Consider the following 17,164-nt stretch of genomic DNA (forward strand, 5'->3'; position numbering starts at 1 on the left):
ATGTGCAGGCTAAGCCAGGACAGGAAGACTTGTGGCTCTGGATGTAAACAAACATCAGAGGTCACGGCCCTTGAATTCTGGGATGGGAGAAGTACAGCAGCTCTGGCTTCTTTCATGGCCTACTGGGGCAGGAAGAAAAAAAGATTTTATAAACACTTATTTTGTGTTCTTGAACAAATTGGTTAGCCTTAGTATATTAAAGTCTGTTTTGTTCCTTATGCTGCTCATAGTGCTTGTCTTATGTTTTTGTGTATAGGTGCTTTAAATGGTGCATTAGGAGAAAAACCTTAGTCTCTTAAACAAAAGGCAAAACTTTTATTTCTCTTTTATTCATTGACGGACACAGCTCTCCAGGATTCTTGACCATTGGGTTACACTGCCCCTACAGGAGTAGGACCCTAGGCAGAAAAATAACTTTACTATGCCTATGGGCAGTCCCAGGAGGTAAACTCCCCCTCTCTGCTATAGGTTTTGCCAGGACCTAGTTCCTTGCTGTGATCTCTGGTCCTGGCTGTTTTTTCCTTTTAAATGGCTTTTTTTCTATTTTTTTTTCCCTACGAGATCTACAATCAACTGCCAGACTGGGTGACAGGCTGGATAATCTAGATCCAGTTGTCACCCCAGTCTGGCCAGCGAGCACGTGCAGACCAAAGGTCTGCACTAGGTCGGCCGCAACATAGCCCCACTGGACGGGGGCTGACCTGTGAGTTAAACGCCTTGCGAGGTCGCATACGACCGGGCCTCGGCCTGCGTTGCAGCGTTCCTCCTGACAGACAGGCCCCCCCTCCTGTCTGGAGCGGTGCCGCCTGGTTTCCGGTATGATGAGTAGCTGCCCCCCCTCTCCCCCTAGAGGGTTTTGGGGTGAACGCGGGCCCCTCTCTGGGACGATCGGACCCCCGGGCTCCCCTCCTACTTGTTAGGCCCCCCTGTATTCCGATGGTCCCTGTGGATAATCTAGCCCCCCCCCATCTGGGGTAGTGTGGCAGTTTGGGCTATTTCTGGGGCATGGTGCTGTAATGGTGGGGGCTCTGTGCCCGGTTCCTCCCTTCCCTCTGATGCTGTTCTTGGGCCCCAGGGTTCCCTCCTGGGTCCCTGGGAGCCTCGTGGAGCTGCGCGGGGCAGCCATTTTGTTGTAGCCTGTGGCCATGTTTGTGTAGTCCGGTGGCCATTTTTCGTTTGTCCGGCATACTAATAAGCAGCGGACATTACAAAGGAGCCTCTGGGCAGTAATTTTTGGCTGTGGGAGCCCCCCTTGTCCCCTGGTGCTGACTCCTGGGTCTCTCCTTTCCCTGGATGCCACACGTGGAGCAAAGATTATCCTGGTGCTGCCAAGTCCTGTCTGGTGGTGTGGTGAGCCTGGTGGGGTCCTCCCCCACTCTCTGCTGCAGGATCGTGGGGTGATCTGTTGTTGGCAACATGGTGGTGTTACCAGCACAGTGGGGTGTCCCTTAGCAGTGTTTGACACTTTTTGTGGGGGTCCCCCTAGTTACTAATGGAGTCTTTGGAGCACGTTTTCCCCTCCTGACCCCCCTCTGAGGCTGCTGGATTGTTGGGACCCCGACAGTGGTCCTGGAGTCCTTTGTGTCCCGGGTGGAAGGGGTTTTTGAGCGGTGGGATAGCAAAAAGCACCCTCTGCCTCCTCGGATTCTGAATCTGATTCAGCCATTGAGGACGTGGCCCACCCTCCGGGGTTTGCAGCCTCGTGCCCTGACTTTTCAGCTAGCAAGGATGATTCCTCCACTCCTGTAGCTGCACAAGAAAAAGGCGCTGGTGGACGCACTGATTGTGTCTGTGCGTGAAACTTTAAAAAAGGAGGATGCAGCTGAAGCTGCATCGGAGGTGCTGGTACTCTTTGGCACTCACAAGCCATCTTTCCCTCCTCCCTCCTATTATGTCAGATTTGTCGCAAAAGAGTGGGAACATCCAAAACGTCCCTTTGTGGTTCCTAAACGCTTTGCAATGAGGTACCCCTTTGAAGAGTCCTTTCTTAAAAAGAGGACTGTTCACCGATGGTGGACCCCCTGGTTTCCAGATTCAATAAGGCAAACATGATCCTGGTTGGCAAATCGCCGGCCTTTAGGGATCAGGCTGACGGAAAAGTGGAGGCTGTGGCCCGCAATATGTGCACTGTTGCAGGTTCGGCGCTTAGGCCGGTCTTCATCGTTGCCCTGGTGTCGCAAACTCTGATCGAGTGGGCTAATCTTTTGCACCGTGACCTGGAGGGTGAGAAGCTCCCCCCTGCCTTTGCTGAGCTGGCTGACCAGTTGGTCCTGGGACTACAGTTTATCTGTAATGCCTCTTTGGATGCGGCGCCCCTGATTTCTAAGCTGTCTGTTTCAGCAGTGGTACTTGGGCCCGTATTGTGCTTTTAGTGTTCGTCTGCGGACCAGACCTTCAAAAAAGGCTTTAACTGATCGACCTTTTCAGAGAGATCGCCTGTTTGGGGCCACCCTGGATGACATCCTTAGGAGTCTCATGGGGAGGGGGGAGCTTTTCTTCTGCAGGCTGATAAGGGTAAAGAACCTAGTCATAGATGTGGCCCATCTTTCTTGGCTCACAAGTTTTTTTTTCATCCCACGGGTCCACTGACAAGGGTTCAAAACTGTTCATGTCCTCTTTGAAAGGTTCCAAGCTGCCTTGGTCTTGCTAGCCAAGAGCAGAATTCTCCAGGCCCTCAGACAAGACCCCTTCAGCATTAAGGTGCGCCCTCACCTGTGCCTAATGTCTTCGCTTGTTTCCGGGCCTGTGGACCTCCTTGGTGCAAGACAAATGGGTCCACAAAATGAACAGTCCGGCTACAAGATAGAGTTTCATTCTTACCTTCCGGAAAGGTTCTTTCCTTCCAATGTGCACTTGTCCCTGGACCGATTTGCAAGCTCTCTTTGGGGCAGTGCAAGACCTGCTGCTTTAGGGTGTGATTGTCCAAGTTCCGGCCTGGGAATGGTTTCAGGGTTTTTATTCAAACCCGTTTACAGTCCCAAAGAAAGGGAAAGGTGCTTCCAATTCTGGATCTCAAGGCCCTGAACTGCCTTGTGCGGGTACAGAAGTTCAGGATAGAGTCCATTCGCACAGTAGTGGCTTCCCTACATCAGGGGGATTTTCTTGCCTCTGTCGACATCAAGGATGCTTACATTGCATATTCCAATCTGTGCCCGTCACCAGCGCTTCCTCCCCTTTGTTGTAGGAGAGGAGCATTATCAGTTTGTGGCTTTACCCTGGCCTCGCTGGTCTTGGTATGCCGACCTGGTGTGGCTGGTCGCTGTCGCCCTTTTTAGACTGCCTCTCAAGGAGGATCTGCTGTCCCAAGGGCCAATCTTCCATCCTGCTTTACAGTCGCTTCCTTTGATGGCTTAGCCATTGAAAGCCAGGTGCTAAAGGATAGGGGTTTGCCTGGGTTGGTGATTCCGACACTGCTGAAAGCTAGGAAGCCTACCTCTAGGAAGATCTACAATCGTACCTGGAAAGCGTACATTTTGTGGTGTGAGTCACTTAGTGTTTACCCTCGCTTTTTCTCGGTGGCTAGGGTCTTGAGCTTCCTTCCACAGGGGGTTGAGCAGAAATTGGCCTTGAGTACCATCAAGGGCCAGGTGTCCGCCTTGGTGGTGTTCTTTCAACGACCCCTGGCCACGCACTCCCTGGTGCGTACCTTTTTATTCAGGGGGTTCGAAATTTGACTCCACCAATGTGGTCTCTTCTACCGCCTTGGGATCTGAACTTGGTTCTCTCAGTCCTCCAGAAGCCTCCCTTTCAAAATATTCATAAGTTTCCCCTGCTTACGCTGTCCCAGAAGGTGGCCTTTTTGGTGGCGATCACCTCTGCTCTCAGGGTATCAGAATTTGCGGCATTATCTTGTCACACACCTTACTTGGTGTTCCAGAAAAATAAGGTGGTTTTTCGCCCCTGTCCGTCGTTGCTTCCTAAAGTAGTCTCTGATTTCCATTTGAATGAAGACATTGTGTTTGCCTTCCCTGTGTCCGAGGCCTAAACTTCCTAAGGAAATTGCGTTGCATTCTCTGGACAGGCTGCTGTTTTTAGAATGTCTGTTCCCTCTTTGGGTGAGTATTGTTCAGGTGGGCTCCAGTTGTTTTTTGTTGAGCTCATGTTACCTGATTGGCTAAGGTTTAGCCTTGGGAATTTTTTGCTGTTCCCACCCCTCATGTTTAACACTGCTTTGGGACGTCCCAATAGTCAAGAATCCTGGAGAGCTGTGTCTCAAAAAACAAAAGAGAAAATTGTATTTTTGACTTAGCGTAAAATCCATTTCTCTGTGTTCATTGAAAGACACAGCACCCGCCCCTCTATGGATTTGTAATACTTCTGACACTGCTTGTAACAAAACAGAGTACCTATAGCAGAGAGAGGAAGTATTTTCCTGCCTAGTGCCCTACTCCTGTAGTGGGCAGTATAACCCAATGGTCAAGAATCCTGGAGAGCTGTGTCCATCAATGAACTCGAATTGATTTAACGGTATGTCAAAAATCCCATTTTTAGTTTTGGATAGAGTGGAGAGCGATTAGAATGCTTGTCGGTTATTGGTGTATGTGCCCCAGTTAGGGAGATGCACCCTCTTTATTTGTCCTGTTTACCATTATCATTGAAAGTAAAAGAAAACCTCAAATTTTGGGTTGTCCCCAGAAAAGTAATAGAGGGGAAATATTCCAATGGGGACACTATGTCTGATGACCTAGGGGATTCCCTTAATTTGAAAGGATTTTCTCTCCCTTCCTGTTTGGCTATAGTAAACTCCCCAATGGGCCAGTGTTAAAACCCTCCCTTTCTCAATCTGAAATTAAGAAATAAGGTTTGCCTGTAGTTGTACTTTTAACATTCCAACAGATTCATGGTTTCTAAAATTTTATATTGTCTAGCCACTTGCCTACTGGGCACTTTTGCCCCCTTCCTGCCCAGGCCAATTGTCAGCTGTCGCACTTGCACCTGCAACAGTGTAACAAAATCTTTAGAATTAGAGACAAATAGAGCTTTATTTTGGTGGTATTTAATCACCACTGGCTTTTTTTTTTATTTTTTGCTAAACCAACAAAAAAAGACTGAAAAAAAAAAAATTTGTAAATAAGTAATTTTTCTCCTTCACTGATGTGCCCTGATGAGGCTGCACTGACGGGCACTGGTTGGCAGCTCTGGTGGGCACTGTTGAGGCTGCACTAATAATCAGGGCACTGATGATGAGTGTAGATGTCCCTTGTGTGGTGATGCCAATAGCTGGCAAACCGTGTTTACACTTTGATCAGCTGTGATCGTGGCAGAGAGCCTCTGTGATTGGCTCTTTACCACTATCTGTGATCAGCTGTGTGCCAAGAACACCGTGATGCAGATGCCAGTGGATGTGCTCCAGAGGGCACACGAGAAGCGTGATCACAGGAGGATGTTATATATGATGGCCTCCCAGCAATGTGTGACTGCGCTGTAGCCATCATTTGACTATAGCGTGGGTCGTGAAGAAGTTAAGTATAATACAAACCTAATAATGGATGGCAGGTCAGTTGTCAATTTTTCAGATAATCCTGAGAGAATGAATAACCACTTGTGTTTGTTTGTTTTTTTTCCTCATGGCTCAGATTCTGTGAATGTGTTGAAAATTCAAAATATTATTCATGAATATGAACGGGTAATAGAAAAAGAAAACCAACGGCATGTATTACTGGCCCAAGAAGTTAAGAAACTGCGTGAGGAACGAAAAGAAATGCAGCAAATGACAGAAAAAAACAGAGAGCTCAAGTCTTTGTTGGAATACAACAAAGTGGAATGGGACAGTGATGTAAGCAGCTTAAGGTGAGAAAAGCACTGGGTATCATTTTCTGAACCTTTATTGCAGGTGGAGGTGATGTTGTGCCGTGAACAGTATAGGTACAGGTTCAGATATTTTACGCCAAAGCCATGGCTTATGAGTACCTTTTTACATGCTATAGAATATGGAGTACTGTAGACATTAACTCTTCCCTACCACTAACTACCAGACTATGGAAGATTGAAGGGTTGCTGAGATACATCTAAAGTACCTGAATGTATGCATGGGGGAGGGTTGTCCATTCTCAAAGTTTTTTTTATTTTTATTTTTTTTTTATTTTTTTTCAGAAAAGTACTGTTATTTAAAAAAAAAAAAAGTTGCCAAGATTAACCTGTTAGTTAGTAATCGAGAAATAAACTAAAAAACAAATGCATGTAAATTCATAAATGATGATTAGGTGTCCTTACTTGGATAGACCAGAAGTCCTTCTTTTAGTGTCCTAAAGGGTCCCTGACTGCAACTTTACATTCTGGAGTCAGTTTTGTATATTCTTTAGTTCTTTAGTAAATAAGCCTCGTCATCGATCATGTTTTTTTTTTTTTTTTTTTTAACCTTTTTTGTATGTCCTTATTTACAATCAGTACTTCTAGTTGCTTTCATCAACATATGTGATTTACCCTATGGAAGATGTATTTTTAATAGCTGTATTCCCACACTTAGATACACAGACCTTGCTGTATGGTGTTTGGCCCTGCGGAGTACATTGCATAGTACATTTTACAAAGTCTAGCTCTTCTTTTTAGATAGATGGGACAGAAAAAACGATGGGTCTTATAAGGTTTCTATTACAGTAATAATTCTCTTAAGGAACCATCCATTAAATTATCTTACGCCTATTGTGGTAGGTCTTCCCTCAAACAAGAAGAAGAAAAGAGAAAAAGTGCAGAAATGCTACATGACATGAGTAAAGAACAGCTCAGAAGGAAGGAGGAACAGTGTCGCCATGAAATAGAAGAAAAGCAACAGCTGGAACTCACATTAAGAAATCTAGAGCTTGAAATGAGAAGCTTGAGGAACAGTATAAAACAGGTACAAGTCCATGGGACACACTGAGGTTATCAAAACTGGAGAAGCAGATATGCATGGCAGCCAATCCGCTTCTAGCTTCCAGTTTCAAAGCTTAACAAAACAAGCTGAAAATGGAAGTTGAGTGGTTGACATACAATGCTGCTCCAGTTTCCCTGTAGTGTGTGTGGGGACTTTGACTAAAATATGGTGAAGGATAATTAGTATGCAACACAGTTGTGATGGCTCCTCCTTTCTTTACTTTTCTGACAGATGAGAGATATGACTAAATGGTCACATTTACTACATATTTCATGCATGTTTACATAGTATTCATTGAGAAATGTCCTTGAATTCCTTTTAGTCGTCATTGAAAAGTTCTTCTAGAAGCAACAGTCCATTGATAACAACAAGATTTATTATGTACTGTATATTGCACCACAAACATATTTTGCATCATCCTGTGCCCCTTGCACTTGTGCAGCCTGTTGACTTGGCTGTGGTTTAAATAATAATCTCTAGTCCCCTCTCCCTTTTTCCATCCAGCCCTTCCTGAAATCCCCACACCTGGAGCTAACCTTTTCATACTGACCTTTATGGGGCCCTACCCCCTTGCTCAAAAAATGTCTTCCTGGCCTAAATACACAGACCCTCTTACTGACCACTGTGCAGTTTGTGTATCTTGAATATACATGTACTGCTACTTTGTTCATTAAGCTGTATCTGTTATATCTTAGATACTCTGAGTCTTTTAATACGTGAATCAACATGTAATGCTTTCAGAAGTTATAAATAAACCATTTATATTACAAAAGTTATAAATAAACCATTTATATTACAAAAAAAAAAAAAAAAAGATGATCATGTCACCATAGTTGTGCATTTCAGTTTATATTTTCTCAGGAGATCCTTGGGTTTCTATAGTGTTTCTCTGCAACTCCTTAAAGTGAAACTTCACGCAAAAGGGGACATACTGTTTTTCTGCCTTTTCTCCCCCTATTGGCACTTTTATTTTTTATTTATTTTTTTAGAGAGCGGGACCTCAGTTTGATAGGTGCCTGTTTCCACATTTGCCTAGATAAGTCCCCCCCCCCCCTCTTTTACTTGCAGCCTTCAGGGACTTATCACAGGTCCCAGAAGGCTGCAGGACCATTCACAAAGCTCAGAGCGGCTCGTGCATGTGCAGTTGGAAGCCAGATTCACAGCCGACTTGCCACACTAAACATGTTGGCGCCGGAGACCAGAAGGCCGGTGAAGAACTGGCCTGTGTGAGGACAGCACTGGATCCTTGAACAGATGAGTGTCCTTTTATTAAAAGTCAGCAGCCACTGAACAGATGAGTGTCCTTTTATTAAAAGTCAGCAGCCACAGTATTTGTTTCTATGGGTTTATGGTGAAAATTCTCTTTAAGGTAGATAATAGCTCCAACTGTATTTACTAGAAACCCTGCACTAGAACAAGCAAAATTGATATATTTTTATGTGACGAAAGTTTTTCAAGAGTCTGTAAAAGCATCAGGAGACAATGGGGTTTATTTACTAAAACTGCGGAGTGCAAAATCTGGTGCAGCTGTGTGTGATAGCCAATCAACTTCTAACCTCAGCTTGTTCAATTGAGCTTTGACAAAAAAAACCTGAAAGCTGATTGGATTCTATGCAGAGCTGCACCAGATTTTGCACTCTCCAGTTTTAGTAAATCAACACCAATAGGTCTGTCAATTCTAAAGTTATTATTTAATTTATTTTTCTACTGCTAATATAATTTATAGTGGTTATATTATTGTTTTTTGATATATAGGTTCTTTAAGTACCAATGGTGCCTAATAGCTTTGTAAATAAATTTGTGTCTGGGCAAGCAGAACCAGTGTAATATCAATCTGTTAAGGGTTTAAAAAATTGGTAACTTTATTTGTCTTGTGGAATCACATTTGTTAGGAAGTGAAGGTGTTTTCTTAAAAAATAAAATTATTCCAAAACAACTGTCCATGCTTATTTTTTCAGGTTGAAGAAGAACGTAATGAATCTCAACAACTATACACACAAGAGCATAGTGCCAGATTACTTCAAGAAGAAGCTCTTAATAACTTGAGGAGGAGGAATGAAGAGGAGGAGAACAAAAAAAGGCTTGCTAAAAGTGTTGAGGTATGCAGCTTAGACTGGACTAATGGTGGCCATACACGCACAGAATTTCGGCCGAAAATGGTCGTTTTAGGAAAGATCGTTCGAAAATCGGGCCGTTAGTGAACACAAGTTTACCGACGATTTTGATCATGTGCCCGGCTAATGTCGATGGAACTATAGCGAAAACTTTTATCGTTTCTACAAAAGTTGTTACGTGTATGCTAAAATTGAAACGAAAATCATATTCTGACTCCTATTGTGCATGTTATCGAACGATCATTGTGATCCTGAAAATGATTATTATTATGTAAAAGAGTTTATTCTGTAAGTTAGCGGCCAATTTGCTTTCGACTGACGAATAATCGTTCAGTCTGCAAACGGCCGAAATTCTGTGCGTATATGGCCAGCATTAGACTAGACTAGACTAGACTGGACTTAGACTAAAACTACTCACTAATTGCAAGGAAAATTATTACTATATTCCCTGATCGTCTGCAGTTTGATTCTGCTGTCTGGGCTAGCACAATATTTACTAACACCTACATTTTAATAGTGATGGAATCAAATTGAGAAGGGAGTCCTGTGCCATGCTGGCAATTATATCCTGTAAGCCAGTCTGCTCGAGAGATGCAACCACCTCCCCTCAGTTGATGCACTGGAGGTAGTAAATGCTGTGCCATCCTCAGAAAGGCCAAACTGAGATTGAACCTTTATACACCGAAACAAGTAACATTTTTTTTAAATGTATATCTTAATTGTACAGTACAGGACACAAGAATTGTTAATAGACCATGGGTTATATGCCGCTACCTTCAGGTGATTGGGCACTGGCAAAAGCTTTGCTGGGAATCCCCTCCCAATGTACACTTATTACTTTGTCCACTCCATGAGGCTCTGGTTTTTGCTAGTGTCCTTAGGTGATGGACCCCCTCTCCTGTTGGAGAAGAATTTTTTTTTTTGCCCTCATTTTCTTCTCCTTCTTGACTGACACTTCTATCCAGATCTGACTGCTTATTGCCTTATGGCTCACTAGCAGTTTCTGCGTTGGTTACCCTTGTTCCCTTGTGTACATTTTGAGAACCTTTCCTGGGCAGGGCCATCCTGTAATTTTTGCTTTGGGCACTGAATCTTGTGTTTGGCGATCACCTTGGTTCATGATGCAACAACTGAATTAGCCACAGGTTCAGGGCCGTGGTCCATTCCTATGGCACCAGGACTCTAAAGAACCCCTCCTTCGAATTCCCACTGTAAACTTGCAGGCACTGGGGACCCGAAGACCAGTGAAGAACCGGCCCAGGTGAGGACGGCACTGGATTCTTGGACAGGTGAGTGTCCTTTTATTAAAAGTTTGCAGCTACATTATTTGTAGCTGCTGGCTTTTAATTTTTTTCTTACAGCCTGAAGATCATCTTTAAAGCCTGGTACACACAATGAGATTATTGGGTGAATATTCATCTGCTTTTTTATTTTTATTTTTTTTGCATGCTAGTCTCATTTTAAAAGTGAAGAGGTTTCGAAAATCCTCGTATGACCGAATAAAAATTTTAAAAGTGATGTAATGTATTGTATTTTCTGGCGAAAACTGTACTGATTAACTGGAAATGCTAAATATATTTAGGTTGGGACTTTGCGTATACCCCCAAATGTAATACCTTATTTAATTACAACGTCAAATTTTTATTATTTATCAAAAAAGCATTACAAATCTGATGCATAAACTCGGCCAATTATATCTGGAAAATCTCTGGGACATCCTACTTGAGGTGTCTCCGATGCATGCGAAATAAGGTCCATGCATTTTGTGGGAATACCGCTTCCTCAGGACCTCTTTGGCCTTTCTTTTATTTTACATATAGTACAATACAGCGTTAAAATTACAAGTATAAACAAAATATTTAAATTAGTAACATTAAATAAACCTAATTCCATACAATCATAATCAAAGATATGGGTTCAGTGAGGTATAGGAATAAGCCAGCTATATGATAAAGAGTAAATAATACCTCAAAGAATATATGTCAGGTGGCATCAACGAGGCCAGCGATTAATGCTGTTTTCCCAAATGTGAGTAAATGAAAATTGTAAAATCTGGTATCGTATGAGCAAAATGATCGCCTTTGTCTCCTCGGATAATTATGGACGAAAACGGTGTACAAACAATCAGATTATCGTACAATCGATTTGAAAGTGATATTTTTTCGTACAATTTTCTGGTTTTGTGTACTGGCCTTACATCCTTCACTGTAGAATTAAGATTAGAAAGTGTGACATATCTGTGAATTCCATATCTTCGAGTACAGTTCAGGACACAGGTCCCTCCCCTATTTCTTTGATAATCTTACTGCCTGCTAAAAAAACTAGAGCCTCAAGAAATGGAATGGATATGGCACTATGGGTAAACTGGGAGGCAGTTCCCAGCAAAGCTAAATTTCTAAATTTCCTTTTTTTTCTGCATAGGTCTGGCAGGTGCAAGTTTTCTAGTGAAAGTGCATTTATCCTTTTCAAACTTTTTGTAAATGTTATTATGTTTTTTTCTGTTTTCAGATCCTATCTCCTATATCAGGGATTCCCAAACTACGGCCCTGCAGTTGTTGCAGAACTACACATCCCATGAGGCATTGTAAAACTCTGACATTCACGTACATGACTAGGCATGATGGGAATTGTAGTTCCTGAACAACTGCAGGACCGTTGTTTGGGAATCCCTGTCCTATATTCTGTTCCCTGCCATTTACATTGCTTTAAGGGGAGTCACTGCTGATAAATTACAAACAAGCAATTCTGGCTTGCAGGACATAAAATTTGGTTACCTAACTTAATTGTTCATTTATTAGCAGGTACGGGGAGAACCCTCTGAGACTAATGTAAAGGTGAAAGAATTAACCCAGAAAAACATAACACTTGAAGAGGAAATCTATGTGCTTAAACAAGAGCTGGAGCAAGTACGATCCCGGTATCAAGAAGAAGAGAGTAGATATTTGGATGAAAATGAAGGCTTGAAGGAAAAGATTGATGATCTAAGGAAAGATCTTAAAGTAAACGAGGAAACTTTAACCCAAACTGTAATCCAATGCAACGGACAGCTTAATGCACTAAAGACCGAGACAAACCTACTATGTTCAAAGCTAGAGCATGAAAAGCAGGGCAAAGAAAGATTGGAAACTGAACTAGAATCAGCCCGTTCCCGGCTAAACTCTGCCCTACAGGATCTAGAAAGAAACCAGATTTCAAAAACCGATGCAGAACGCACCTTGCAAAGAGAGCGCGATGACTGGTTACGATCCAAAGACAAACTCAATCACGATCTCTCAAGCCTGCGTGAAAGCCACAACAACTTGTCCCAGCAGCTTAGCAGAGCTGAGGCTAAATCCAACGCTTTTGAAAATGACCTTCATAGAACTGGCTTATCTCTACAAGAGAAAACTCTCCTCTTTGAGAGTTCTCAGAGGGACCTGAAAGAAGCGCAAAGCAGAATAAAAGACCTTGAACGATCAGTTCAAGTGGAAAAAGACCAGACCAACAAAAGCAGTATAAAACAAGAGACAATGCAGGAGAGACTGGCCCAGATTACTAGTGAGAACATGCAGCTCCGCCAACAGCTAGAGGACGCACAGAATAAAGGCATTATCAAGGAAAAAGCTGTCTGCGATGTACAAGACAGATTTACAGATATTTTCAGCAAGCTGCGAACTGACACCGAAAGACAAGTGCAGATAGTTGAAGAGAGAAACAAGGACTTGATTAATAAGTCTAACGAGCTAAGGGAACAAGTTTATAAGCTGGAGACTGAAAAAGTTGAGCGGGAGGTAGGCATTTATTTAATATTATGTATGCTTTGACTGTATTCATTCAAAAGAAGCCATAAGCATGGATAGTTGTATTTAATGCATAGTTTTATACTATACTTGATTTATGTATTTAGCTTAAAGCTGAGCATCAGGCAAAAATGGCTAAATACACAGTTAAACACATCGGTGCTGCTTACCTGCAAAATTATTTTTATTTCTGTCCACCCATTCCTGATGTTTACACAGCCCTGCCAGACACCAGAGCCAAGCTGGTTACCTGACTTTTCACTACTGCCAATACCTAAACACAGCCTGGTCACCTCATCAACTCAGCCTTTACTGGATTGTTAAGGAGACTAACTCTCTGCTGTCTCCTCTTGTCAGCATGTTCCTTATCAGCACATGTAAATGAAAAAGTTAGAAATGCCCATCGTTATGCTTATTCTAGGTCAGTGACCTATAGTAAGTGAAGTGAGAGCAGCATGAGAGCCAGGCAACTAACATTTTAAAAGGAGTATGTGAGATACAATCAGCGCTGCCCTTCACTATCCAAATACTGTGTCAATATTTCAGTATACAGTAAACCCCCCTCCATTGCGGGGGTTACGTTCCGGACCCAGCCGCGAAAAGTGAAAATCCGCGAAATAGAAAAACCCTATTAAAATGCATTGTAGGCATGTTTTTTTTACTGTCACTGTACGTGTAAAAGCATTTTAAGGTCTTTAAACACACTTTTAAAACAATAGAAACTCATTTAAACACATAAAAGATACTGAAAAACATAGCAAGAGCTATGGAAAACACAAAAATATTTCATTTTTAATGATTTATATAGTAAAATAACATTACAAAAAAAAAAACGCAATATACCGGGACCGCAAAAACTGAACCGCGATGGAGCGGGGGTTTACTGTACTCATTAATTATATCAAATTGCTGCTGTACACACTAGTGATTCAGCCACACTACAAATAACATATAAATATTCTTACAGTGCAGCGCAACCAAAAATTACCATAAAAAGTAATGGAATTAAAAAAAATAAAAATAATAATAGACTAAAAAATAATAAAAAAATTGTGTGTCTTCATTTAAAGTCCTGATCAACAATACATAAAACTACCCCCCACAAAACAAAGTCCATGTGTAAATCAACAATGCAATACAAAGAGTGATCCACCGCAGTGTTCTTCAATCACTTAATGACCCCAAAAAGTGCACACCACCACTGGCTGGAAAACCTGCTCAACTCACAGATGAGATCAATCCGCTTAGTATGAGATCAATCCGCTTAGTATATAAAGTATATAAACATTCCTGCAATCTCCTGCTACGGTCTCCTTTCCTGGCATCCAGCTCTGCAAGCTCCTCTTACTGCTCTGCGAACCTCATGCAAGTACAAAGGCAGACTACATAGTGCTCTCCATTTGAACAAAGTTTATTAAAAGCCCCCATATAAAAAACACTTACATAAAATCAAAAGCGCTTGTAATCACATTCGTCTGCTCACCACTTCACACAGATCTCAGCTGCATGACATCACAGGCTTGGCTCCTCCCTCCTATACGCATGTCGTAAACTCATAGGGCTTTTTCAGTAGGTAGGTGGGCCGCCATACCTGAGCCTTTATATAAGCTAAACATTGTCATGGTAACCTCCTCAGATTCACCACTGCAGCCTAGTTACAAAGCCTAGCCCACACCCTGTAGACTACGTAAGGAGGAAATCTATTGCAGCTATGATGTATTCCCTACCCACCGCAAAGATCACTAGTTTCACCACATTCCCCACTGGGCTAACCATTTAACTCATTCCTGCCCACCGGGTTGAGCGCTCAGATACATTCTAAAACTTTACATCTTACAAACTAGAATGTATAAGTACACAATTATGATACTAATCTCAAATACTAAAAAAACACACATATAAAAACACTAAATTTTTTACACCAAATATGTATATACATTAACCCTTGTAGAGGGTAGACCCTGTAGAGGTTGCACAGGCAGTCCAGTTCCTCCAGGATTGCACATCAATATGTGCCTTTGCCAAAAGGCTTGCTGTGTCTCCCAGCACAGTCTCAAGAGCATGGAGCAAATTCTAGAAGACAGGTAGTTACTCTAGGAGAGCTGGACGGGGCCATAGAAGGTCCTTAACCTATCAGCAGGACTGGTATCTGTTCCTTTGTGCATGGTGGAACAGGATGAGCACTGCCTGAGCCCTACAAAATGACCTCCAGCAGGCCACTGATGTGAATGTCTCTGACCAAACAATCAGAAACTGATTCATGAGGGTGGCCTGAGGGCCCAACGTTCTCTAGCGGGCCCTGTGCTCACTGCCCAGCACCATGGAACTCGATTGGCATTTACCTTTAAACACCAGAATTGGCAGGTCTGCCACTGACACCCAGTGCTTTCCGCAGATGAGAGCAGGTTCACCCTGAGCACATGTGACAGACGTGAAAGGGTCTGGAGAAGCCATGGAGAACGTTAAGTTGACTGGTTGATGATGGGTCATTGATGGTCTGGGGAAGCATATCCATGTAGGGACACACAACCCTCTACAGGCTAGACAATGGCAACCTGACTGCCATTAGGAATCGGGATGAAATCCTTGGACTCATTGTCAAACCCTAAGCTGGTGCAGTGGGTACTGGGTTCCTCCTGGTGCATGACAATGCCCGGCCTTATGTGACAAGAATATGCAGCACGTTCATTGAGAATGAAGGATTTGATACTATTGAATGGCCCCCATGCTCGCCTGACCTAAATCCAATAGAACACCTCTGGAACATTATGTTTCGGTCCATCCGATGCTGCTAGGTTGCACCTCAGTCTGTTTAGGAGCTCAGTGATGCCCTGGTCCAGGTCTGGGAAGAAATACCCCAGGACACCATCTGTTGTCTCATTAGGATCATGCCCCAACGTTGTCAGGCATGCATACAAGCAAGTAGGGGCCATACAAACTACTGAGTGCCATTTTTTGAGTCACTGCAATAAAATTTCAGCAAAACCAACTAGCCTGCTGCATAATTTTTTCACTTTGATTTTTGGGGTGTCTTTGAGTTCAGCCCCTCTGTATGTTGATAATTTTAATTTCCATCAAACAATGTGGCATCCTTTTGTTCCTAACACATTACCCAGTCCATATCAGTATAGATATCCAGCATGACATTTTTCCAATTGAGATCTGATGTGTTTTCAAAGTGTTCCTTTAATGTTTTTGAGCGGTGTATTTCATTCAGGAACGAATGCAGTGGCTGTCAGTGTAGTATGAACTACATGCAACCTCCTCTACATACAGTACAGAGTGCTGTGTTCCAGCAGCAAGCTGGGGACTTCCTGTTCCCCTCCCAAAACAAAATCGAAATGGGCTGAACACTGGAAGCACAGGAAAGATTTGTATTTTCTAATTGAATACAAAACTTCCTTTCATTGGCTTATGGCAGAGATTGTGACATCACCCATCCATCCATCCACCTTGTTTCTTCAGGGGATAACAATTACAGCTTATGAAATTGATGACTAAATAGCTGTTCCTGTTATCCATTGAGGCTTTGTTGGCTGGTTTTGGGTGGTCCATCTGTGCACCCTCTTGGGTAAGCAACACATGTTAGGTTAGTTTTACCCTACTGATGTGTTGTCGCCATAGTAATCTTGCTTTTATTGTACATCACGGGACACAGAGCAGCCATAATAATTCCTATCTGGGTTATACACCACCTATAGGTGAATGGACATTGGCAACCAAAAAGACAGGAAGTCCCCCACTATATATCCAGTATTAAGCCAGTGTCTTAAAGGTGATCGTCATCGTTGGAGAAGTTCTCCATATTTTTAAAGAAGAAGAAAAAAGATTATGCTACAATCCCGGTTAAGATCTCTGGATCCAAGGGGATTGGCAATCCGATCCATCGGAAAGTGAAAGACTAAAAGGATGGTACCTGAGCCTTGGTAAAGGGAAACGCGGTATTGCCTGTGATGCGACCCTCTTGGGCGCTGGACACTGGGATCCGGACTCTTGGTAAGACTAACTCCAAAGGTGTTCCGGCAGGAAGCCCTACAGGTCCAAGGGAGTGGCCCCAAAAATTAGGGGGACCCGGTCCTTGAAGGTCGACAAGTCACAGAACCCGCCATGATGGATGGAGTTTGGATTCCAGTTATAGGCAGAATCCTGTGACGGGAATGGGAAGTTCACTTTAATTATGATGCACTGTTACCCTCTAATTTAACAGATACCGGGTGCCATGTTTTATGTCTGCACTAGCGGCAGTATGTGTATTCATCTGTGGCATGCTTACCTTGGATGCCTTACATTTTTCTGCTCTCAACCCCCCTGATGCTTGGTGGGCAGCGTTTACCCTCTGTGGCTCTAGGTTCAGGGAGCACCTTTGGTGGCCATCCCTGTGGCGAAAGATCACTCACGCGCAAGTTCCACTTTTACTT

General features: G+C 43.0%; 1 protein-coding gene across 2 annotated transcripts in view; it reads left to right on the forward strand.

The window, feature by feature from the left end:
- Window positions 1-17,164, forward strand: part of ANKRD26 (ankyrin repeat domain containing 26) — a 141,557-nt gene that overhangs the window by 103,014 nt on the left and 21,379 nt on the right. For both annotated transcript variants that reach the window (XM_082254066.1, XM_082254067.1), the window contains 4 exons: window positions 5,577-5,790; window positions 6,652-6,835; window positions 8,812-8,952; window positions 11,769-12,737. In XM_082254066.1, the coding sequence (XP_082110192.1) occupies window positions 5,577-5,790; window positions 6,652-6,835; window positions 8,812-8,952; window positions 11,769-12,737 (1,508 nt within the window). The remainder of the gene's footprint in view (window positions 1-5,576; window positions 5,791-6,651; window positions 6,836-8,811; window positions 8,953-11,768; window positions 12,738-17,164) is intronic.

Source organism: Pelophylax lessonae (assembly GCF_965119305.1).
Source record: "Pelophylax lessonae genome assembly, chromosome: 4".
In the NCBI taxonomy this organism is placed as follows: domain Eukaryota; kingdom Metazoa; phylum Chordata; class Amphibia; order Anura; family Ranidae; genus Pelophylax; species Pelophylax lessonae.